Consider the following 25343-nt stretch of genomic DNA (forward strand, 5'->3'; position numbering starts at 1 on the left):
TTACTAACAAATGTCAAAGTTGCAAGATTGTGCTTAGGATTTAAGATTTGTTTTACCCTTAGGCATGAAGGGGTTAAGGTCATATTACAAAAACTGAGTTTCCCAGACCAACATTCTTCCCCTCCAAAGCCTCGCAAATGACAATGAAGGGTCCATGGACCCTTATTTCAGTTCCTGCCTGGAGCACCTCACGATAGGTGAAGAGCAGATTCCCTAGTCCCTTCCCGGAGATTCCACAAACACTTTGATAGTCTGCTTCAAAGTGTCATTGAATCATTCATATAGCCTATTGGTCTAAGGGTGATAGAGTCTGGCCATGGTATGTTCCATCTGCATCTTCTTACAAAGGTATTGCATCAGAAATTACATAAATTGTGCTCCATGATCAGCGAACACCTCTTTATCTTGCAAAGCCTGCTCGCCATCTGCCTCTCACTGTAAGCCTTAGTGACATTTTTAATAAAATAGATTACAAATGGGGGGAAATCATATGTGGTGCTTTGATTTACACTAATTTACTACACAAGAATGCAGTGAAGTACTGCAATCAAGGGGCAGCTTTGTAAGTGTATGCTGCAGACCCTGAAAAAAAACGCCCTTGGAAAACAAAATAATATATACCCTACTACCCCCAACAAAAATAAACTTCAAAGGCACAACTTCAACCTTTTTTTTTATTTAAAATTTTTTTTACATAAATAAAAAAAAACAAAACCCAATAAAAAAAAGAAAAACTGCAAGGGGGAGCACAGCAATATAACGATGACTACAGCTGTTGCCAACATACACAAAAAGGTGATCCAAAAAAGAATTGTTGGCTCTCCAAACTATGAATGCAGGGGAGGAGGGGGTATGCAAGAATATGCAGCCCACTACACTACAAACCACAGTAATAGCTAATGCAGTTAACTCATTGAAAGACAAGTAAACTGAAATATAATGTTTGTTTTTGGTGTTTATTATGCTTAAACCCTTCTGTTTCCTTATTTACAAATCATTCAGGTAGATGTTTTGCAAACGAGGCAGCCTAGGACATATCTGGATGGCAAACTAATACAAATCTAAATTGCAGAAAAGGCCCAAATTTATTAAAGAAACAAAGAACTGAAATACATGAAATATGTATGTGTGGCATCAAATTAGAGAATTATTTATTCTGCAAATTACCAAGAATATTTGTGTATGTGTATGTTGTACTGGTTGACATTTAGTTACATGATTTTATTGAATTTAATTGGTATTTTAGAATATATACAGTATCTCACAGAAGTGAGTACACCCCTCACATGTTTGTAAATATTTTATTCTATCTTTTCATGTGACAACACTGAAGAAATGACACTTTGCTACAATGTAAAGTAGTGAGTGTACAGCTTGTATAACAGTGTAAATTTGCTGTCCCCTCAAAATAATTCAACTTATAGCCTAGGCCATCTTTATGTAGAGCAACAATTCTTTTTTTCAGATCCTCAGAGAGTTCTTTGCCATGAGGTGCCATGTTGAACTTCCAGTGACCAGTATGAGAGAGTGAGAGTGATAACACCAAATTTAACACACCAGCTCCCCATTCACACCTGAGACCTTGTAACACTAACATGACACCAGGGAGGGAAAATGGCTAATTGGGCCCAATATGGACATTTTCACTTAGGGGTGTTCTCACTGTGTGTTGAGTTATTTTGAGGGGACAGCAAATTTACACTGTTATACAAGTTGTACACTCACTACTTTACATTGTAGCAATGTGTCAAAGTGTAATTTCTCCAGTGTTGTCACATGAAAAGATATAATAAAATATTTACAAAAATGTGAGGGGTGTACTCACATCTGTGAGATACTATATATATATTATATAATAATTACAATGTGAAAATAGGAGAGAGAAAGAAATCCCAATCCTATGAACAAAGTTATTGTCAACAAACTGTTGCAACATTTTGAATTACTCATAACATATAGAATGGAACTTTGTAGCTCGTTCAAATTAAATTAAATTCCTGTCATATTCAATTTAAATCACCACCTATTAAGCTGTTAGCCTTAAACTGCTTTCCATTTTTGTATGGAGTCTGTGTTAGAGTTTTCAGATTTTACTCAAATTCGATCTATAAATATACCATTCAACTGCTGCCTCTGCGTCTTATCCAGATACCTCCAACAAGACTACACTGCACAGCAGATGAGGGTGACCTGAGATACTCCAGTCCTGTGTCACTTACCCATTAAGCATTTTAAGATGTAAAACAGGTGTACTATCAAGGAATATAGTGTAAAGGAGTAAATTTGATGAATTTATTGCAGACTCAGTATTTTCAGTTTGCCTGAATACAAGCATGTAGATTTATCTGATCTGTGGAGGGTCATTCAATATACCATTCCCGATTAAGTGAATTATATGATTATCCCCAGAATCCAAATCGGCATACACATTAAGTAATGCAACAAAAATATGAGATTCATCAAAAAACATATTTGCAGAACTCATCTGATTTGTTAGTAAACCTCAATTCTTTCTTGTCTATAGTCTTTATTTAACCACTTCCCGTCCGGATGGTGACAGTGCAGGGGCGGGTTGCCGTTCATAAACAGCGCCGCCATTTTGGATTGTGCATGCTCCCTGGGACCATGCGGCACCGTGATCCGGTGCCCACTGTGATCACTGTACGGGACCTCTGTGTAAGGTCCCAATCATGTGATCACCGATTGACCAATTAGTGATCACATGAATAGGTGTAAGCAAGCTGCCACTTCTGACATCATTGCTTACTACTAGTGAAATCTGTGAATGATCACAGAGATCACATGGTACAAGGCTATTCACAACAGCCTTGTACCATGTGACAAGCTGTGACCAATCACAGCTCTCACAGTATTTCTCAATGGCTGCAAGAATGCAGCCAGAGAGATGGAGAAATGATTACTTCTACAGCCTTTATAGGTGTAAAAGCAATCAGTGTAAAAAAAAAAATCTTCATCACCCCCCACAAGTAGTACAGTGTCACTATGGTGACACTGTACTGCTAGAGTGACAGTATGTTAAAAAAAAACAAAAAAAACCCATAAATAATAATATTAAAAAAAAATGTAAAAAACATTTTTTTTTTAATTTAAATTTTTGGTTATAAACTAATTTGGGTTATTTTTTTGCTAAAAAGATAACTGAATACATTTTGGCCAAGATTTATAAAGAAAGATTACCGGTATTTATTTGCAAAATGTTATAAGAAAAACACTTTTTTTCAAATGTTTTGGACCTTTTCATTTATATAGCAAAAAAAATAAAAATCCCACTGGTGAATAAATACCACTAAAATAAAGTGTTATCTGTCTCAAAACAATGCTAAAAATGTCAAATGGGTACAGAGTTGCATGACCGCGCAATTGTCATTCAAAGTGTGATAGCGTTGAAAGCTGAAAATTGGCTTGGACAGGAAGGGGGTAAAAGTGTTCGGACATTAAGTGGTTAAGGATGTTAATGGTGGTGCTATGGGTGCAGGGGTGCAATACCAATGCTTTGCCAAGTATTAATTCACACTGGCACTTATTTTATTCTCACCAAGTTAAACCTTCCATACCTCAACCTTAACTTTTACCTACCCCCTAAAATGAGCCCCATGTATGCAGGACACTTATGAACGATGGAAAACGTAGATTAAAAAATGTCTGTTTAGCCGCGTTTGCATAACACGTTTATGCGTGTTTATGCGCTTTTACGTTTAGAATAGTTTTTTTAAAATAAGCACAGGAGAATCTCCCAAATGCCGAGAATGCACTGAAGAGTGGTAAATTATTAACTATTTCAGACTGTTTCAGAGAAACACAGAGAGTAGAAGCAGATACAGCAGTATGTGTTGAGATAATTAGGTGTGAGTTGCTCATTAACATTTCTTTTGTTTCCAGGGTGGGATAGGTGACTGGTGGAGTGAGTCATTAAGGTCACCTGGCAGGGGGTCTTGATGAGGAATTTGAGGTGTGAATTGCATTAACATACCTTTTTTTTTTCCAAGAGTGGGAGAGGTCTGAGGTGTGAATTGGTCATTACAATGTATGACAAGCTTGGTAGGAACATCCTGTGTTAAGTGTTTTGTCCATCTGAGTACCTTGAAAATGCTTTGCATGCATTTTTCATGATGAAAAAAGGCTCTGGACTGCATTGGGAATTGGAAGAGTTACAAAAAAATTTCAGACGCAATCGCTTATAAACGCGATTTGCTGCGTTTACAAGCGTTTTGCATTTGAGACGCTGATAAAATCAACTGCTGAACGCAAGTTTTCTGCGTTCAAATAACAACTGTAAACTTAAATGCCTGTAAATGACTGTAAACAAAGATGTGTACATGGACACATAAGAAAACATTAGGGAGAGTTCAGGGGCTGCTGAAAAACCGCTGAACATCTCCTAAACGTGAGTTTATCAGCTACAGTGTACATGAGCCCTTAATCTACTGTTTAACACTGAAGCTAGCCCTAAAATGTAACCTGGAACCTTAACACTTAAAGTGATTATACCCCTCAGATATGAAATATGAGCAAAGAATATCTATAGTAGGGGTGCTCAACCTGTGGCCCTCAGAGCCCTCTGATGTGGCCCTCAAACTGAAACCAGGGAAGTGCACTTCTATTATATCCTGCAGGTTTGGTGCACTTTCAAAAAGTACACCACACCCACAAGATGTAATAAAAATTCTATGGCCAAGCGCAGTTAACCCACAGGAAAGCTGCAGGTGCACTGCACTGCACTTGCAGTTCAGGTAAACCACAGCACATCAGTGTAAAAGCAGTGATATAGGGGATTAGGACAGCAGGCTCAATTACATTTGTGGTCTGGGGGGCAGTAAAACCCCATAGTTGAGATGTGTTTTTAGCACATACCCCCCCAACCACTGATAAGGAATCAGTGGTCGCAATGCTGACCCCACTCCATGCTCCAGGGGGCCCGTGTGGCCTCCCTGTCACATTCTGTTTTACACTTTTTTATTTTATTGTAGCTCACGACCAGTTACCAAATCACTTAAGTGGCCTTCACTCTTTAAAAGGTTGAGCACCCCTGCTCTATAGTGTGTACTTGTCTCAATTAAGAGTAGTACACATCATTTCTGTCTGTGACAAGTTTTCCTAACACCAAATTAAACATGGTGACAGGGGAGGAGAGCTCCAGCTGATTGACAGCCTCAACTCTGTTCCTGTGTGCTATGTGGAGAGGGGGTGTCTCTTCCCTCCAATCAGCTCTAAGATCTCTCTTCACTGAGCTCTGCAGAGCGTAACGTCAGCTCTTTGCCCCCTTAAGAAAGCTGTATAAATTCTGGACTTTGTAGATGTAGAGAACCAAAGACTGCAGATAGACAGGTACAACTTATATAGGATTTGTTTCATCATGTGTATTACCCAAGGCCAGCCACTTCACTGGATATATGTAAGGGTTTACAACCACTTTATAGAGCTTCACTTTTATCTTAAAAATTAAAAAATGCACCTTAAAAAATATTTAGTAACAGAAATCTACAATCATATACTTATAGATCATTTCAAGCTTTTTATCCTTGTCATACCCTATTATTTCTATTCATTCCATTCTTCTCATGGTGGACATTTTCACTACAGGCAAATTAATCCATCTCCCTTTACTTCCTGAACATCTGCCTGCTGGAACACGTGATGAATCCTGGCAGTGAGGCACTGGTGATGTAGCTCTAGCCTAAAAATTGCATCCTGAGAAGACTACATCACCAGTGCCTCACTCAACCAGGATATTTGAAAAACAGTAATTATAAGTAAAAGCAAAAAAAATTATTGTTTAATGAATGTAAGATTATTTCATATCAGCATGCAGAGCTGCTGGCTGATGTGATTTTTAGTGAAAGAAAGTTTAAACCATTAAACTCAACACCCTAAATCCTAAGTAACTGTCATCTGAAGTATCTCTCACCCTGCACCAAGATATACCAAGTCCAATGACCGCAATTCCCATCACAGCACAGAAAATTACTACTCTATCAGAGCCTTCTTAAAACAGAAAGTATTCAGGTCTTATTTCATCACATATCCCATAAAAAGAGGATTATTTTTCATCTAAGGACAGTTGGTGGAGCCCAAATGGCTTATGCAAATGTTATTGTAAATTCTATAAATTAACCACTTGCCACCCCGACCACAGTATTTATACTGTGGCAGGGCGGCGCATACAGGTACAATGATGTGCATGCCCCTCCTGTGACCGCTGTGTCCACCGGACACATAAAATTAGTTACCGGTGATCAGTAACTGGGTATCAAGTGATCACTATCACTGGTCATAGCGATCACATGATAACAATGTTAACAACCTGTCATGAATGGTTGCTTACTGTTTTGATCTGTGATTGGCCCACAGAAATCACATGGTACCTGGCTAACTGTACCATGTGATTAACTGTAGCCAATCACAAATCACAACCAAAAGCAAGCTGTTCAAGAATGGTTAACCCATTCATGACAGCTAAATCTATTGCCTATACAGTGATCTTCACAGTATAAGCAATAACAATGTACAAAAAAGAAACCCTGATCACCCCCCAGGGTAGTACAGTGTCACTATGGTGACACTGAGCTAAAATGATGACAGAATGTTAAAAAAAAATGTTTAGGAAAAAAAGAAAAACATTGTTAAAAATTGTTTTAAAGTTTTAAAAAATTTTATAAAATGTTGAAACTTTTTTTTAACATACTGGGGGATATTTACTAAAACTGGTGCCCTCAGAATCTGGTGCATCAGCTGGCCAATCAGCTTCTAACTTCAATTATGTTTTGACAATAAGGAAGCTGACTGGTTTCTATGCAGAGCTGTACCAGATTTTGCACAATGCAATTTTATTAAATAACTCCCACTATCAAAAGTCAGTGTCCCTGATCACTGTCACACACGTCATATAATGATGCTGTACTGCACTGATGACAATATGTAAAAAATATGTGAAAAAAATGTTTTTTCTTCATTTTCCAAAAAATTGTGACACAAAATTACAACCTAAAAAAACTCGCCATGCCTCTTACGAAATACTTCAGACTATCTACTTTCCAAAAAGGGGTCATCTGGGGGGTATTTGTACTGTCCTGACATTTTAAGGGCCTCAAGAAATCAGATAGGCCATCATATATAGAATATATACTTTTTTTCCAATTTTTTGGTCTTTTCTCATTTATATAATAAAAAATAAAAAAAAACTGTGGTGATCAAATACCACCAAAAGTAAGCTCTATTGGTGTGAAAAAAATTATATTAATTTCAGTGCAGGACAATGTTACCAGTTAAAGTAGCGCTGTGCTGAATAGCAAAAAAAAGCCCTGGTCATAAAGGGGGTAAAACCGTCTGGATCTCAAGTAGTTAAGAATAAATGTGAAGAAAGATTTTTTTAGCAATTGAGAGGCACCGACTCGAAAGAGTACCAAGGATAGGGCTGGAAGAAGAATATTGAAAATGTTGGCACAGAGCAGATCCCTCCTCTAAATAATTCTTACTTAAATCTAATTAACTTTACAGACTAGAAGTGGCCTAACTTTAACATAGTAGTGATGGCACTTAACACTGTACTACAATTATACATATCTATTTGTGTTCCCATTGGCAATAAATATTTTATGTCAATAAGACAATAACAGTCATGACATTTCTGATTTTTAACTTCTGCTGTTGGCTGATGAAACATACTAGTTAATCAGCCAATTATGACCCTACATTTGACTAACGAGGACATGGAGCAAAAGGGTGCAAACTGTACCAAAGTTCTCTCTTTCAAACATTCAATCAATGTCACTGTTCATTTTTTTGTTTTTGTTTTTTTTTGCTTTGTTTTTTTTATCTCAACTCTGTCTAGATTTTTATTAGGAATACATTTTATAATTTATACTGCAGCTTTCAAATTCAAAGCATGTACTTCCAGACAATATAATTAAAACCTAGACAAAAAGGATTCAAACATGTCAAATAGCTACTAATAACTTTTATGACCGTTTAAGTGAGCTCACACCTGCAAACTGACATATCTGACATGTACAAAACTTTTCTGAGCATCCTATTGCTCTGCAATGTTCCATTCTGGGCAAAGCAAAGAAAATAACAGTTGCTAAAATAACAGTTGGCAGTTTTCTTCTGTCTACTGGACAGGAAGTCAGCTGTGTATTTCAAAATGCTGCACACTACTAAATCATATTCAGTAATCTTTGTTTTGTCAATCCCCCAAATCTTTGATATATTAATCAGCGGGAGAAACTAGTGACCCTTTAAAAACACATAACAATAATAACAGTAATAATAATATTAATAATATTTTTTCCATTTTTTTCCACCCTTTAGGAACAAATAATAATAATGTTCTGTCCAATATTTCTCCACCCTTTAAGGACAAACAGTAATAATAATAATAATAAAAAAATTATAATACATTGTTTTCCAATATGCCTCTGCCCTTTAAGGAACAAATCATAATAATAATGTGTTCAATATTTCTCCACCCTTTAAGGACAACTAGTAGTAATAATAATAATAATAATGTGTTTTCCAATATTTCGCCACACTTTAAGTACAAATAGTAATAATAATAATAATAATAATGTGTTTTCCAAAATTTCTGCACACTTTAAGTACAAATAGTAATAATAATAATAATAATGTGTTTTCCAATATTTCTCCACACTGTAGGGACAAATAGTAATAAAAATAATAATCATTTTTCTAATAATTTTCCACCCTTTAAGGACTAATAATAATAATAATATATTTTCCAATACGCCTCTACCCTTTCCAGAACACATACTACTACTATTTTAATCATTATCATCCCTATAATAAATAAAACATTTGTGTTTTCCATTATAGCTCTAACCTTTAAGTTGGTTGACTCTGCTGTTAGCGATTCTGCCACTGACAGTTTATCAAAGTTGGCAGTGGCAGGTTCACTAAACATCTGCCTATTTTTCTGTGGAATCGCTCCCTCCATAGCTGAGGCAGCAAGATGTCACATTATATCTCTGCATCTGGCTACGTAGAAAGCAATTCCATAGGGACACACAAGGCAACCTTTTTAGCAATACTGCAGCTGGCGATTTGTCGCTAGCAGCAGAATTGCCTGTGTGTCATTAATCTAAGGAACAAATAATAATGATAATAATAATAATAGTAATTATGTATTTTCCAATATGCCTCTTTCCTATCTGCCTGGTATTGCTCACGATAGGCATCAAACCATTTGCTCACTTCTCCTTCAGGAATAGTAAGGGTTGCACTTTGAAATTCAATAGGATGTTTTCCATATGTTTAGAGGTAGTATAGGAGTCTGGCACAGATGGTTTTAGGGAAGCAGGTGGTTTAGATGGCTGCTTTACTAATGTTAGTCAATAATTAATCTGATCTTCTCTGAGCAATCTCTCCGACAATCTGATCTTTCATCTCACAAGCTACACAGGCATGCAAAATGATCTGTGCGTGTTTTTGCTTTTTGCAGATGAGCAAGTGAACAGAAGCTTTTGCGAACAATTTAAAAACCATTAGCTGTCTCTTCCAAAAATCTGTTACTGCCTGGGGAGAAGGAGTGCATCGATTGCTTTCAAACACTCGTGGCCCCAAAAAGGACAATCAGCCTTTTTTCAGAAGTCACTGCGGTCTGGTGAAAATATATCTAGTGATCTCCAACGCATTGCTAAGCTGAAAAGTAAGAACACTTTCTGATACACATTGTAAATTGCACAGTCATTTCAGATTCATCAAACTGATTTTTCCCAAATGTATTCTTTCAAAACTTCTTCTATCAGTGCTGCTGGGGATCTACAACTAGGACTGGGATTTTGTCTTGAAATGAGCGATGTTACAATGTTCGATGTGTAATCTGCAGAAAACAAGGGGAGTATACTGCCTTTCCTGGCTGGAAACAACTTGTATCCAGCAGTCAATCTGTTACATATTTGTTGCAGTTACAACTTCAGTCTTGGCAGTGTGTTAAGATTATTATTAGGAGTCCTAATGACAATCAAAAGGTGCTTTTGAAGCAGGCCATGCACACGTTATTTATATTATTGGAGTCCTGGAGCAATCCCTTCCTAGTGACTTCCCTGTGCAGGCTGTGAGAAGAGAACTCTTCTTGTGTGGGGACATGGAAACAAAGCATAGCCCCACTCACTTTCCTCTCCTTATTAGGACACAATGTCACTATGTCTGATCACAACACTTCTATGGAGCTCAACAGAGAGAACTCGGCAAATCGACTCATAACCATAGATCGATCTATTCTATCTATCTCTGTATAGCTAGGTCATCTCTCTCATCCCCATTTTCAGAGTGATGACTGAAAGCAAGCAGGAGATGAACTTCAGCAGTAAAAGAAAAACATCAGAATAAACTCTTCAAATCCATAATCTACCTATCTATGCATCTATGATCTATCTATCTATCTATCTATCTATCTATCTATCTATCTATCTATCTATCATCTATACTATATATCACTCTTTGATCTCTTTCTCTCTCTCTAGCTATGCCTCTCTCTCTATATATATATCTTTGTCTATTTCTATCTATTAATCTATCTATATCTCTCTCGCTTTGTCTATCTAAAATATGTCTATCTTTCTCCCTCATTCTTTCTATTTCTCTCATGCTCTATATCTCTTTCTCTCTATTTTTGTTCCTCTCTACCTCTCCCTTTAACTCTCTGTCCTTCTATTTCTTTCTCTATCTCTTTTTATCTCTCTCCTTCTATCTATCTCTCCCTATTTCTCCCTATTTCCATCCCTCTCTCTCTCTCCATATATCCCTCTATCTCCATCCCTCTTTCTCTTCATCTATGCTTCTATCTCTCCCTATTTCTCTCTCCCTTTATTTCCAACCCTTTTTCTCTCTCTCCATTCCTCTTTCTCTCTCTCTCTCTCTTTTTCTCTCCATCTAGCCTTCTATCTCATCCCTCTTTCTATTCCATCCCTCTTTTTATCTCTCCCTCTCTCTTTCTCTCCATCTATCCCCTATCTCCATTCCCCTTTCTCTCTCTCTCTCTTCCCTCTATCTCCATCCCTCTCTCTTCCCCTCTATCTCCATTCCTCTCTCTCTTCCCCTCTATCTCCATCCCCCTCTCTCTCTTCCCCTCTAATTCCACCCCCTCTCTCTCTCTTCCCCTCTATCTCCATCCCCCACTCTCTCTTCCCCTCTATCTCCATCTTCCCCTCTATCTCCATCCCTCTCTCTTCCCCTCTATCTCCATCCCTATCTCTCTCTTCTCTCCATTTCTCTCTCTTCCCCTCTATCTCCATCCTTCCCTCTCTCCCCCCCCCCTTTCTCTCTTCTTTCCCTCTTCCCCTCAATCTCCATCCCTCTCTCTTCCTCTCTATCTCCATCCCTCTCTCTCTTCCCCTCTATCTCCATCCCTCTCTCTCTCTCTTCTCCTCTATCTCCATCCCTCTCTCTCGTCCCCTCTATCTCCATCCCTCTCTCTCTTCCCCTCGCTCTCCATCCCTCTCCCTCTCTTCTCTCCTGCTCTCCTCTCTCTCTCTTCCCCTCTATCTTCACCCCCTCCTCTCTCTCTTCCCCTCTATCTCCATTCCTCTCTCTCTTCCCCTCTATCTCCATTCCTCCCTCTCTCTCTCTTCCCCTCTATCTCCATCCCTCTCCCTCTCTCTTCCCCTCTATTTCCATCCCTCTCTCTTCCCCTCTATCTCCATCCCTCTCTCTTCCCCTCTCTCTCTCTTCCTCTCTATCTCCACACCCCTCTCTCTTTTCCTATATCTCCCTTCCTCTCTCTCTCTCTCTCTCTTCCCCTCTATCTCCATCCCTCTCTCTCTCTTCCCCTCTATCTCCATCCCTCTCTCTCTTTCTTCACCTCTCTCTCTCTCCATCCCTCCCTCTCTCTCTCTTCTCTCCATCTTCCCCTCTAGCTCCATCCCTCTCTCTCTTCTCTCCCTCTCTCTTTCTTCCCCTCTATCTCCATCCTTCCCTTCCTCTCTCCCCCCCTCTCTCTCTTCTCTCCCTCTCTCTCTCTCTTCCCCTCTAGCTCCATCCCCCTCTCTTTTCTCCCTCTCTTACCCTCTAGCTCCACCCCTCTCTCTCTCTCTTCTCTCCCTCTCTTCCCCTCTAGCTCCATCCCTCTCTCTCTTCTCTCCCTCTCTCTTTCTTCCCCTCTATCTATATCCTTCCCTTCCTCTCTCTCTTCCCCCCCTCTCTCTCTTCTCTCCCTCTCTCTTTCTTCCCCTCCATCTCCATCCTTCCCTTCCTCTCTCTCTCTCCCCCCCCTCTCTTCCCCTCTAGCTCCATCCCTCTCTCTCTTCTCTCCCTCTCTTCCCCTCTAGCTCCATCCCTCTCTCTCTTCTCTCCCTCTCTCTTTCTTCCCTCTATCTCCATCCTTCCCTTCCTTCCTCTCTCTCTTCCCCTCTAGCTCCATCCCTCTCTCTCTTCTCTCCCTCTCTCTTTCTTCCCCTCTATCTCCATCCTTCCCTTCCTCTCTCTCTCTTCCCCCCCTCTCTCTCTTCTCTCCCTCTCTCTTTCTTCCCCTCCATCTCCATTCTTCCCTTCCTCCCCCCCCTCTCTTCTCTCCCTCTCCCTCTCTTCCCTTCTAGCTCCATCCCTCTCTCTCTTCTCTCCCTCTCTCTTTCTTCAACTCCATCTCCATCCTTCCCTTCCTCCCCCCCCCTCTCTTCTCTCCCTCTCTCTCTCTTCCCCTCTAGCTCCATCCCTCTCTCTCTTCTCTCCCTCTCTTCCCCTCTAGCTCCATCCCTCTCTCTCTTCTCTCCCTCTCTCTTTCTTCCCCTCTATCTCCATCCTTCCCTTCCTTCCTCTCTCTCTCTTCCCCCCTCTCTCTCTCTTCTCTCCCTCTTCCCCTCTATCTCCATCCCCCCCCCCCCCCTCTATTTCCATCCCTCTTTCTCTCCATCTACCCTTCTATTTCCATCCCTCTTTCTCTCCATCTACCCTTCTATTTCTCCCTCTTTCCATCCGTCTCTCCATCTATCCTTCTCTCCCTCCATCCCTCTCTCTCTCTGATGAGATATAGATGAAGCCAGCAGTGACAGTAGCGGAGTTGAGTAGAAGTTAGTGTCCGATGCAGGCGGCGGTAGGTAGTCACAGTGGCGGGGCACTTACTGTAGAGTGCAGCGGCCAGTAGGCGAGCCGTGGTCGGCGGTGAGTAGTGCTGTGTGTCCCCATGGGTCAGGCTGGGCCCCGGGCTTGTCCCCCCGCTCAGCCATCGCCGAGCCTTTCCCCTGCCACATCGTCCCGAGTGAGGAGAGAAGAGGACAGGCGGGGAGCGGAGCACAGACGGGGCTGACAGAAGATCGGATCCACCCCGGGGAGGAAGGAGCGCTCCACCGGACACAGCGGAGGACAATGGGCGGGCTCCGTCCTCATCACTGGGCTCCCCGGATACCATGTCTCACCTGTAGAGCAGCCGTGCACCCCGACCCTGTACACTGAACCCCATCCCATCCCAACCATCCCGTGGCAGCTCGCCCCTCCTCACCTCGTCCCTTTCCGTACGAAGTAGGAGTGAGTGAAGTCCAGGTGGTCGTCCAGCCACGACTCGATGCCCTCCTGGTCCGGGGGGAGCGGGCGGCCGCTGCCCTCCATAGTGTGTGTGTGTGAGCCCTGAGAGGAGGAGGGGAGGAGGAGGACACGGCGCTGCCAGCCAAACGACGCCCTCGCTTACAACTTGCTGATTGTTGGGGAAAGCAATTGTTGTGGTGCAGGAGCTTCCTGTGAGGGGAGAACACACTGAGGGCTGATATGTCTGTCCATGGGACTGAGGATGTGATAGGGAGACACTGGAGCCACTGTCCTCCCTGTCCTCTATACACCTTCTGTATACAGGTGAGGACCCGGGACTCCCTCATCTTTCTGTATACAGGTGAGGACCCGGGACTCCCTCATATCTCTGTGTACAGGTGAGGACCCGGGACTCCCTCATATCTCTGTATACAGGTGAGGACCCGGGACTCCCTCATCTCTCTGTATACATGTGAGGACCCGGGACTCCCTCATATCTCTGTGTACAGGTGAGGACCCGGGACTCCCTCATATCTCTGTATACAGGTGAGGACCCGGGACTCCTTCATCTCTCTGTATACAGGTGAGGACCCGGGACTCCCTCATCTCTCTGTGTACAGGTGAGGACCCGGGACTCCCTCATCTCTCTGTATACAGGTGAGGACCCGGGACTCCCTCATATCTCTGTATACAGGTGAGGACCCGGGACTCCCTCATCTCTCTGTATACAGGTGAGGACCCGGGACTCCCTCATATCTCTGTGTACAGGTGAGGACCCGGGACTCCCTCATATCTCTGTGTACAGGTGAGGACCCGGGACTCCTTCATCTCTCTGTATACAGGTGAGGACCCGGGACTCCCTCATCTCTCTGTGTACAGGTGAGGACCCGGGACTCCCTCATCTCTCTGTATACAGGTGAGGACCCGGGACTCCCTCGTCTCTCTGTATACAGGTGAGGACCCGGGACTCCCTCATATCTCTGTATACAGGTGAGGCGCTTTCTGTGAGGGGAGAACACACTGTGGGCTGATATGTCTGTCCATGGGACTGAGGATGTGATAGGGAGACACTGGAGCCACTGTCCTCCCCTCCTCCCTGTCCTCTATACACCTTCTGTATACAGGTGAGGACACGAGACTGCCTCCTCTCTCTGTATACAGGTGAGGACCCGGGACTCCCTCATATCACTGTATACAGGTGAGGCGCTTTCTGTGAGGGGAGAACACACTGTGGGCTGATATGTCTGTCCATGGGACTGAGGATGCGATAGGGAGACACTGGAGCCACTGTCCTCCCCTCCTCCCTGTCCTCTATACACCTTCTGTATACAGGTGAGGACCCGGGACTCCCTCATCTCTCTGTATACAGGTGAGGACCCGGGACTCCCTCATCTCTCTGTATACGGGTGAGGACCCGGGACTCCCTCATCTCTCTGTATACGGGTGAGGACCCGGGACTCCCTCATCTCTCTGTGTACGGGTGAGGACCCGGGACTCCCTCATCTCTCTGTGTACGGGTGAGGACCCGGGACTCCCTCATCTCTCTGTGTACGGGTGAGGACCCGGGACTCCCTCATCTCTCTGTGTACGGGTGAGGACCCGGGACTCCCTCATCTCTCTGTGTACGGGTGAGGACCCGGGACTCCCTCATCTCTCTGTGTACGGGTGAGGACCCGGGACTCCCTCATCTCTCTGTGTACGGGTGAGGACATGGGACTCCCTCATCTCTCTGTGTACGGGTGAGGACCCGGTACTCCCTCATCTCTCTGTGTACGGGTGAGGACACGGGACTCCCTCATCTCTCTGTGTACGGGTGAGGACCCGGGACTCCCTCATCTCTCTGTGTACGGGTGAGGACCCGGGACTCCCTCATATCTCTGTATACAGGTGAGGCGCTTCCTGTGAGGGGAGAACACACTGTGGGCTGATATGTCTGTCCATGGGACGGAGGATGTGATAGGGAGACACTGGAGCCACTGTCCTCCCCTCCTCCCTGTCCTCTATACACCTTCTGTATACAGGTGAGGACCCGGGACTCCCTCATCTCTCTGTGTACGGGTGAGGACCCGGGACTCCCTCATCTCTCTGTGTACGGGTGAGGACCCGGGACTCCCTCATCTCTCTGTGTACGGGTGAGGACCCGGGACTCCCTCATCTCTCTGTGTACGGGTGAGGACACGGGACTCCCTCATCTCTCTGTGTACGGGTGAGGACACGGGACTCCCTCATCTCTCTGTGTACGGGTGAGGACCTGGGACTCCCTCATCTCTCTGTGTACGGGTGAGGACCCGGGACTCCCTCATCTCTCTCTATACGGGTGAGGACCCGGGACTCCCTCATCTCTCTGTATACGGGTGAGAACCCGGGACTCCCTCATCTCTCTCTATACGGGTGAGGACCCGGGACTCCCTCATCTCTCTGTATACAGGTGAGGACCCGGGACTCCTTCATCTCTCTGTATACGGGTGAGGACCCAGGACTCCCCCATCTCTCTGTATACAGTTGAGGACCCGGGACTCCCTCATCACTCTGTATATGGGTGAGGACCCGGGACTCCCTCATCTCTCTCTATACAGGTGAGGACCTGGGACTCCCTCATCTCTCTGTATACAGGTGAGGACCCGGGACTCCCTCATCTCTCTGTGTACAGGTGAGGACACGAGACTCCCTCATCTCTCTGTATACAGGTGAGGACACGGGACTCCCCCATCTCTCTGTATACAGGTGAGGACACGAGACTCCCCCATCTCTCTGTATACAGGTGAGGACATGAGACTCCCTCATCTCTCTATACAGGTGAGGCCCCGGGACTCCCCCATGTCTCTGTATACAGGTGAGGACACGGGACTCCATCTCTCTATACAGGTGAGGACCTGGGACTCCCTCATCTCTCTGTATACAGGTGAGGACCTGGGACTCCCTCATCTCTCTGTATACAGGTGAGGACCCGGAACTCCCTCATCTCTCTGTATACAGGTGAGGCGCTTCCTGTGAGGGGAGAACACACTGAAGGCTGATATGTCTGTCCATGAGACTGAGGATGTGATAGGGAGACGAGCCACTGTCCTCCCCTTCCCCCTTTCCTCTATTAACCTTCTGTATACAGGTGAAGGCACGGGACTCCCCCATCTCTCTGTATACAGATGAGGACCTGGGACTCCCTCATCTCTCTGTATACAGGTGAGGACCCGGGGCTTCTTCATGTCTCTGTATACAGGTGAGGACCCGGGGCTCCCTCATCTCTCTGTATACAGGTGAGGACATGAGACTCCCTCATCTCCCTGTATACAGGTGAGGACCCGGGATGCCCTCATCTCTCTGTATACAGGTGAGGCGCTTCCTGTAAAGGGGAGAACACACTGAGGGCTGATATGTCTGTCCATGGGATTGAGGATGTGAGGGAGCCACTGTCCTCCCCTCCTCCCTGTCCACCTTTTGTATAAAGGTGAGGACACAAGACTCCCTCATCTCTCTATAGAGGTGAGGACCCGGGACTCCCTCATCTCTCTGTATACAGGTGAGGACCCGGGACTCCCCCATCTCTCTGTATACAGGTGAGGACATGTAACTCCCCTATCTCTCTGTATACAGGTGAGGACACGGGACTCCCCTATCTCTCTGTATACAGGTGAGGACACGACACTCCCACATCTCTTTGTATACAGGTGAGGATACGAGACTCCCTCATCTCTCTGTATACAGGTGAGGACACGAGACTCCCTCATCTCTCTGTATACAGGTGAGGACATGAGACTCCCTCATCTCTCTGTATACAGGTGAGGACAGGAGACTCCCTCATCTCTCTGTATACAGGTGAGGACACGAGACTCCCTCATCTCTCTGTATACAGGTGAGGACACGGGACTCCCTCATCTCTCTGTATACAGGTGAGGACCCGGGACTCCCTCATCTCTCTGTATACAGGTGTGGACCCGGGACTCCCTCATCTCTCTGTATACAGGTGAGGACACGGGACTCCCTTATCTCTCTGTATACAGGTGAGGACATGGGACTCCCTCATCTCTCGGTATACAGGTGAGGACCCAGGACTCCCTCATCTCTCTGTATACAGGTGAGGACCCAGGACTCCCTCATCTCTCTGTATACAGGTGAGGCGCTTCCTGTGAGGGGAGAACACACTGAAGGCTGATATGTCTATCCATGGGATTGAGGATGTGAGAGGGAGACACTGGAGCCACTGTCCTCCCCTCCTCCCTGTCCTCTGTCCACCTTCTGTATACAGGTGAGGACACGAGACTCCCTCATCTCTTTATAGAGGTGAGGACCCGAGACTCCCTCATCTCTCTGTATACAGGTGAGGACACGGAACTCCCTCATCTCTCTGTATACAGGTGAGGACCCGGGACTCCCCCATCTCTCTGTATACAGGTGAGGACATGTAACTCCCCTATCTCTCTGTATACAGGTGAGGACACGGGACTCCCCTATCTCTCTGTATACAGGTGAGGACACGACACTCCCACATCTCTTTGTATACAGGTGAGGATACGAGACTCCCTCATCTCTCTGTATACAGGTGAGGACACAAGACTCCCTCATCTCTCTGTATACAGGTGAGGACATGAGACTCCCTCATCTCTCTGTATACAGGTGAGGACACGAGACTCCCTCATCTCTCTGTATACAGGTGAGGACACGGGACTCCCTCATCTCTCTGTATACAGATGAGGACCCGGGACTCCCTCATCTCTCTGTATACAGGTGTGGACCCGGGACTCCCTCATCTCTCTGTATACAGGTGAGGACACGGGACTCCCTTATCTCTCTGTATACAGGTGAGGACATGGGACTCCCTCATCTCTCGGTATACAGGTGAGGACCCAGGACTCCCTCATCTCTCTGTATACAGGTGAGGACCCAGGACTCCCTCATCTCTCTGTATACAGGTGAGGCGCTTCCTGTGAGGGGAGAACACACTGAAGGCTGATATGTCTATCCATGGGATTGAGGATGTGAGAGGGAGACACTGGAGCCACTGTCCTCCCCTCCTCCCTGTCCTCTGTCCACCTTCTGTATACAGGTGAGGACACGAGACTCCCTCATCTCTTTATAGAGGTGAGGACCCGAGACTCCCTCATCTCTCTGTATACAGGTGAGGACACGGAACTCCCTCATCTCTCTGTATACAGGTGAGGCCACGGGACTCCCTCATATCTCTGTATACAGGTGAGGCCACGGGACTCCCTCATCTCTCTGTATATAGGTGAGGACCTGGGACTCCCTCATCTCTCTGTATACAGGTGAGGACCCGGGACTCCCTCATCTCTCTGTATACAGGTGAGGACACAAGACTCCCTCATCTCTCTGTATACAGGTGAGGACCCAGGACTCCCTCATATCTCTGTATACAGGTGAGGCGCTTCCTGTTAGGGGAGAACACACTGAGGGCTGATATGTCTGTCCATGGAACTGAGGATGTGATAGGGAGACACTGGAGCCACTGTACTCCCCTCCTCCCTGTCCTCTGTCCACCTTCTGTATACAGGTGAGGACACAAGACTCCCCCATCTCTTTGTATACAGGTGAGGATACGAGACTCCCTCATCTGTCTGTATACAGGTGAGGACACGAGACTCCCTCATCTCTCTGTATACAGGTGAGGATACGAGACTTCCTCATCTCTCTGTATACTGGTGAGGACTCGGGACTCCCTCATCTCTCTGTATACAGGTGAGGACACGGGACTCCCCCATCTCTCTGTATACAGGTGAGGACACGAGACTCCCCCATCTCTCTGTATACAGGTGAGGACACGGGACTCCCTCATCCCTCTGTATACAGGTAAGGACACGGGACTCCCTCATCCCTCTGTATACAGCGAGGACCCGGGACAGATATAGCAAGTAGGGATCAAAAAGAAGTGTAGGCAGTAAACAAGCCAAAAGTCAGTAACAAGTGGTAGGGAGGATATGGATGGCAGCAGGAAAGACGAGCAAGATGTTGGCTGGACAGAGCAAAATTATATGGCAAAGGGGTAGTGCGAAGACTTGGCTTTAATAGGAAGTTTATGGGAGGAGCAAGGGGTTTAAGTTACAAGACACAATGAAGGTTGTCTTTAGAGATCAGGCAGGGAACCATAGAGCATCTCAGGTGGCTCAGGAAGAAGAGACATTGCCAGACACAGCAGAGGTCACAGGTTCAGATGGGGGTCCTGGCAGCACTTCCCTTCTCCCAGGAAATTCCCAGACGTCATAGGGCCAAGTTTGTGAGGAAACCTCTGGTGGAATTCTGATGTTATTCTAGGGGGGTGAACATTTTCCTCAGGCTCCCAACAATTTTCTTCTGGTCCATGAACCAGATTTTAGTAATTGTTTCCTAAAAGTCCTGGAATCTAGGATTTCCTCCACTACAAATTCTTCCAGAAATAGAATTTTCATGAAATGGTTTGAGTAGTGATTTGTGAAAAACGGAGAATCTTAATACTGTCTGGATGGCTTAAGCGAAAATTGACCGGATTAATTTGAGCAGAAATCTAGAAAGGTCCTACAAATTGTTGGCCCAGATGAAACTTTCACGCTTTTGGTAGTTAACCAAACGTCACCCAGTAGGAAGTCACCTACAATGTCTGGCAGCAGCCTCTTTGTAACATTCCGGAGCTTCCTTCAAAGTATCAGTCACTCTCCTGAATCTTCTGTAATGTAGTTCATCTGTTGGTAACAGCAGGAATTGGAGTTGAGATAGGTAGAACAGGAATATAAACTGGATGATACTTGATGTGCAACGAAACAGAACTCCCTTAGCTCTGTGCATGCAGGTGAGGATACAAGACTCCCTCAGCTCTTTCTGTATACAGGTGAGGATACAGCACTTCCTCATCTCTCTCTGTATACAAGCGAGGATACAGCACTTCCTCATCTCTCTCTGTATACAAGCGAGGATACAGCACTTCCTCATCTCTCTCTTTATACAAGCGAGGATACAGCACTTCCCCAGCTCTCTCTGTATACAAGCGAGGATACAGCACTTCCTCATCTCTCTCTGTATACAAGCGAGGATACAGCACTTCCTCAGCTCTCTCTGTATACAAGCGAGGATACAGCACTTCCTCAGCTCTCTCTGTATACAAGTGAGGATACAGCACTTCCTCAGCTCTCTCTGTATACAAGCGAGGATACAGCACTTCCTCAGCTCTTTCTGTATACATGTGAGGTTACAGGACTCCCTCAGCTCTTTCTGTATACAGGTGAGGATACAGCACTTCCTCATCTCTCTCGGTATACAAGCAAGGATACAGGACTTTCTCATCTCTCTGTATACAGGTGAGGATACAGCACTTCCTCATCTCTCTCTCGGTATACAATCAAGGATAAAGGACTTCCTCATCTCTCTGTATACAGGTGAGGATACAGCACTTCCTCATCTCTCTCTCGGTATACAAGTGAGGATAGAGGACTTCCTCATCTCTCTGTATACAGGTGAGGATACAGCACTTCCTCATCTCTCTCGGTATACAAGCAAGGATACAGGACTTCCTCAGCTCTCTCTGTATACAGGTGAGGATACAAGACTCCCTCAGCTCACTCTGTATACAGGTAAGGATACAGGACTTTCTTAGCTCTCTCTGTATACAGGTAAGGATACAGGACTCCCTCAGCTCTCTCTGTATACAGGTGAGGATACAGTACTTCCTCTTCTCTCTCGGTATACAAGCGAGGATACAGGACTCCCTCAGCTCTCTCTGTATACAGGTGAGGATACAGGACTTTCTCAGCTCTCTCTGTATACAGGTGAGGATACAGGACTCCCTCAGCTCTCTCTATATACAGGTGAGGAGACAGGACTCCTTCAGCTCTCTCTGTATACAGGTTAGGATACAGGACTCCCTCAGCTCTCTCTGTATACAGGTGAGGATACAGGACTCCTTCAGCTCTCTCTGTATACATGTGAGTATACAGGACTCCTTCAGCTCTCTCTATATACATGTGAGTATACAGGACTTCCTCAGCTCTCTCTGTATACAGGTAAGGATACAGGACACCCTCAGCTCTCTCTGTATACAGGTGAGGATACAGGACTTTCTCAGCTCTCTCTGTATACAGGTGAGGATACAGGACTCCCTCAGCTCTCTCTGTATACAGGTGAGGATACAGGACTCCCTCAGCTCTCTCTGTATACAGGTGAGGATACAGGACTCCTTCAGCTCTCTCTGTATACAGGTTAGGATACAGGACTCCATCAGCTCTCTCTGTATACATGTGAGTATACAGGACTCCTTCAGCTCTCTCTATATACATGTGAGTATACAGGACTTCCTCAGCTTTCTCTGTATACAGGTAAGGCTACAGGACTCCCTCAGTTCTCTCTGTATACAAGGATACAGGACTTCCTGTGAGGGGAGAACATACTGAGGGCTGATATGTCTGTCCATGGGACTGAGGATGTGAGAGGGAGACACTGGAGCCACTGTCCTCCCCTACTCCCTGTCCTCTATACACCTTCTGTATACAGGTGAGGACCCGGGACTCCTTCATCTCTCTGTATACAGGTGAGGACACGAGACTCCCTCATCTCTCTATACAGGTGAGGCCCTGGTACTCCCCCATGTCTCTGTAGGTGAGGATACAGGACTGAATGCAGGGAGCTTGTATGTAAAAACAGGCCCCTGACCCACAACAAGGGAGAGCACTGGCAAACTGCAGATACCTACATCTGTAATTTTGTATTTAACGCTTCCCGCATACAAAATATATTTAGTAATAAAGCGGTACATGTAGTGCAGAAAGCCAAACGGTGGGTGAGACCTGATTCGATTAACAATAGGAGGGTATAAAGGAGCATATTTAAAGTGGTATTAAAGTCAAAAGGTTTAATATCTTAAAGTGGTTCTAAAGGCAAAATGTTTTTGACCCTAAAGCATTCTATGTTCTTCTTCAGGTTCTCCACTGGCTTGAACTGCGGGCTGCACACCAACCAGACGGAGCTGACCATCTGTGTGGCCGCTGAGGTGGATCCGGCTCAGACCCCGGAGGTGAGCAACTCCCTCTAGTTTACCCCCAGTCAGAGGTTGTCACACCCACACCACTCTGATTGCTGGGGAGCACTAAGGAGACCCAGCCATCCTCTGTGTCACATCAGAGCCCTCATCCTCAGCATTGTGGCAGAAAACTTTGCCAGCCATTGAAAATACCTAACACCCCCAGATTGTTCTCCTGCCAGTTAATGTGACGTGTCATCCCAGCATGGCCAGTTCTGGGAATCACTCTCATCAATGGGGCTACACAGAATCCTTTCACATCCCCTCCATCCATGGCATAGCCCATATGTGGACCGGACCTATGTATCTCTGTAGAATGGGGGCTGTACTATATAGGGGGGCATAATATGTCTAATGAGGATGGGGCTGTGGTATGTGGGGGGTCATACTTAATTATAATATATTTTGAGGGGCATATGTCTATACAGAATGGGGGAGATGTGCTAAAGAGGGGATCATACGTTTTTGCAGGTTGAGGGGGGTTTTATGTATGGGAGGGAGTAAAATATGTCTATACAGGATGGAGGTGCTGTGGTATATAGGTTGTCATATGTCTATACAGGATGAGGGACTATGGTATGTAGCAGGGTTAGAATAAGTGTTTACAGGATGGGCGCTCATATGTTTATACAGGATGGGGGGGGGCTGTGGTATATAGGGGGTCATATGTCTATACAGGATGAGGTTGCTGTGGTACATAGGTGGTCATATGTCTATACAGGATGGGGGGCTGTGGTATATATGGGGTCATATGTCTATACAGGATGGGGAGGGCTGTAGTATATAGGGGGTCATGTGTCTATACAGGATGGGGAGGGCTGTAGTATATAGGGAGTCATGTGTCTATACAGGATGGGGAGGGCTGTAGTATATAGGGGGTCATGTGTCTATACAGGATAGGGAGGGCTGTAGTATATAGGGGGTCATGCAACTATACAGGATGAGGGGGGCTGTGGTATATAGGTTGTCATATGTCTATGCTGAATGAGGGTCTGTGGTATGTAGGGGGATTAGAATAAGTCTATACAGGATGGGGTTGTAGTGGTATATAGGGGGTCTTACATCTTCCCTGTTGCCATGGTGAGTAGCTCAGCATCATGTTTGAATCCAAGAGCTTCAAAGAGAGAGAGTGGGCATTAGCGGCTGGAGTGCCACAGCAATATCTTTCCTAGATTCAGACGTTGCAGGTGTGCGGTGCGTCTGTTGTCATGGCATTGAGCTGGGCACCATAAAAACTGGAAATAATGTATGCATGGTGTTTGAATCAGAGAGAGTGCACTCTTGTAATGGCAGAGGTGAGTAACCTTTGTCATACATCTGGAAAGATACACATCAGGGCTTTATAAGAAAAGGGGTTTTGTTGTTGAAAATAAAGCTTTGTTAAAAAAAAAAACTGGCTCCTAACTTTTTTTATCTGGCTCCTAGATTCAAAGCAAATTTGTCAAACCCTGCATTAAGTTAATAAGTATTATTATTGTGCCCCCAACCTGACTCCTCCACCAATCCAGTGCTGTCCTGGCTGCAGTAGCACTGCTCCCTCCTTCTGGTTTCACAGGACACACAGAGAGCATTGGGGCCATTGAGGAGGAGGGGACTGCTGGGGGGGGCGTGGCTAACCAACCCTGTGTGTGTCGATAGAAACACACAGCCTGCTCTGGCCCAGCATGCCCGCACAGGTACCCCTTATCACACAGCTTGCTGAGGGGGCACCCGCAGTAAGGAGAACACAACACCCGTGGAGGACTGTCGAAACAGAGGTAAGGAACTAATCTGTGCAATATCATTGCACAGAGCAACTAAGTATAGCATGTTTTTTATGTTAACTAAAAAAAAAATGAGCCTTTAATATTACTTTAAATAAAGCCGACACATACAAAGGTCAGCAAAATCATGAAAAAAATTAACCTTTCACCCATTCACATCAGAGTTCCCTTTTGTTTACATTAGAGTTCTGCATTCAAGTCAGAGTCTTCCATTCATATCAGAGTCTCCTGTTCACACCAGGAGACCCCCCCCCCACACATTCACATTAGAGTCCCCCTTTACACCAGGAGTCCCCTGTTCACATCACAGTCCCGCAGTTCACCTCAGGAGTAACCCTAGTACACTTCAGAGTCCCCCCATTCACAGCAGAATCCACCCATTCACAGAGTCCCCTTGTTCACATCACATGTCTCCTAGTTCACATGAGGAGTCCCACCCTGTTCACATCAATGCCCCCAGTTCACATCTGGAGCCCCTCCATTCACATGAGAGTCCTCCTGTTCATATCAGAAGACCTTACAGTCACATCAAGAATTATATGTTCACATCTGAGTCCCTCCATTCACATCAGGAGTCCCTTCTGTCTTATCAGGAGTTCCTACATTCACATCAGGAACCCCCCAGTTCACATAAAGAGTCCCCCTATTCACATCTGGAGCCCCCCTTTCATATCCACTGTTCACATAAGTTGTCCCCTGATCACATACCTTATAGTGTTACAGTATAACAGAGATTAGGGACCAGGAGGAAGAGAAGGTCGAGTGGCAAACAGCAACTAGCAGCCATAAATCTGGAGGTGTGGAGCGGGTGATGCTGGAGCAGATAGAAGTGCAGCGCTAAAACATTAAATATCGTCATAAAGTGTTATGGTGAAAAATGTGTACACCTGATTACAATAAACTATGTGACAAAATATTAATGTATTACACATAAACCCATTCAAATGGCAAACAAGATATGAATAAAATGCCCATGGTACTACAAATAACAGCAATTCCAATGTGACTGATAAAATAGTGCTCATCATCCAGTTAAGGAATCCATGGTACTACAAAGTACAGCAATACCAGTGGGAGATGTTCAAAATGGTGCT

General features: G+C 45.1%; 1 protein-coding gene across 1 annotated transcript in view; it reads right to left on the minus strand.

The window, feature by feature from the left end:
- PDE5A (phosphodiesterase 5A) overlaps positions 1–13589 on the minus strand; it is a 216728-nt gene extending 203139 nt beyond the window's left edge. The window contains exon 1 of the mRNA XM_089684312.1: positions 13469–13589. Coding sequence (XP_089540438.1) covers positions 13469–13575 — 107 coding nt within the window. The 5' untranslated portion in view covers positions 13576–13589. The remainder of the gene's footprint in view (positions 1–13468) is intronic.
- Between the last annotated feature and the right edge of the window lie 11754 nt (positions 13590–25343).

Source organism: Staurois parvus, unplaced genomic scaffold, assembly GCF_062004578.1.
Source record: "Staurois parvus isolate SC_StPar_1 unplaced genomic scaffold, SC_StPar_1.0 ptg000344l, whole genome shotgun sequence".
NCBI lineage: Eukaryota > Metazoa > Chordata > Amphibia > Anura > Ranidae > Staurois > Staurois parvus.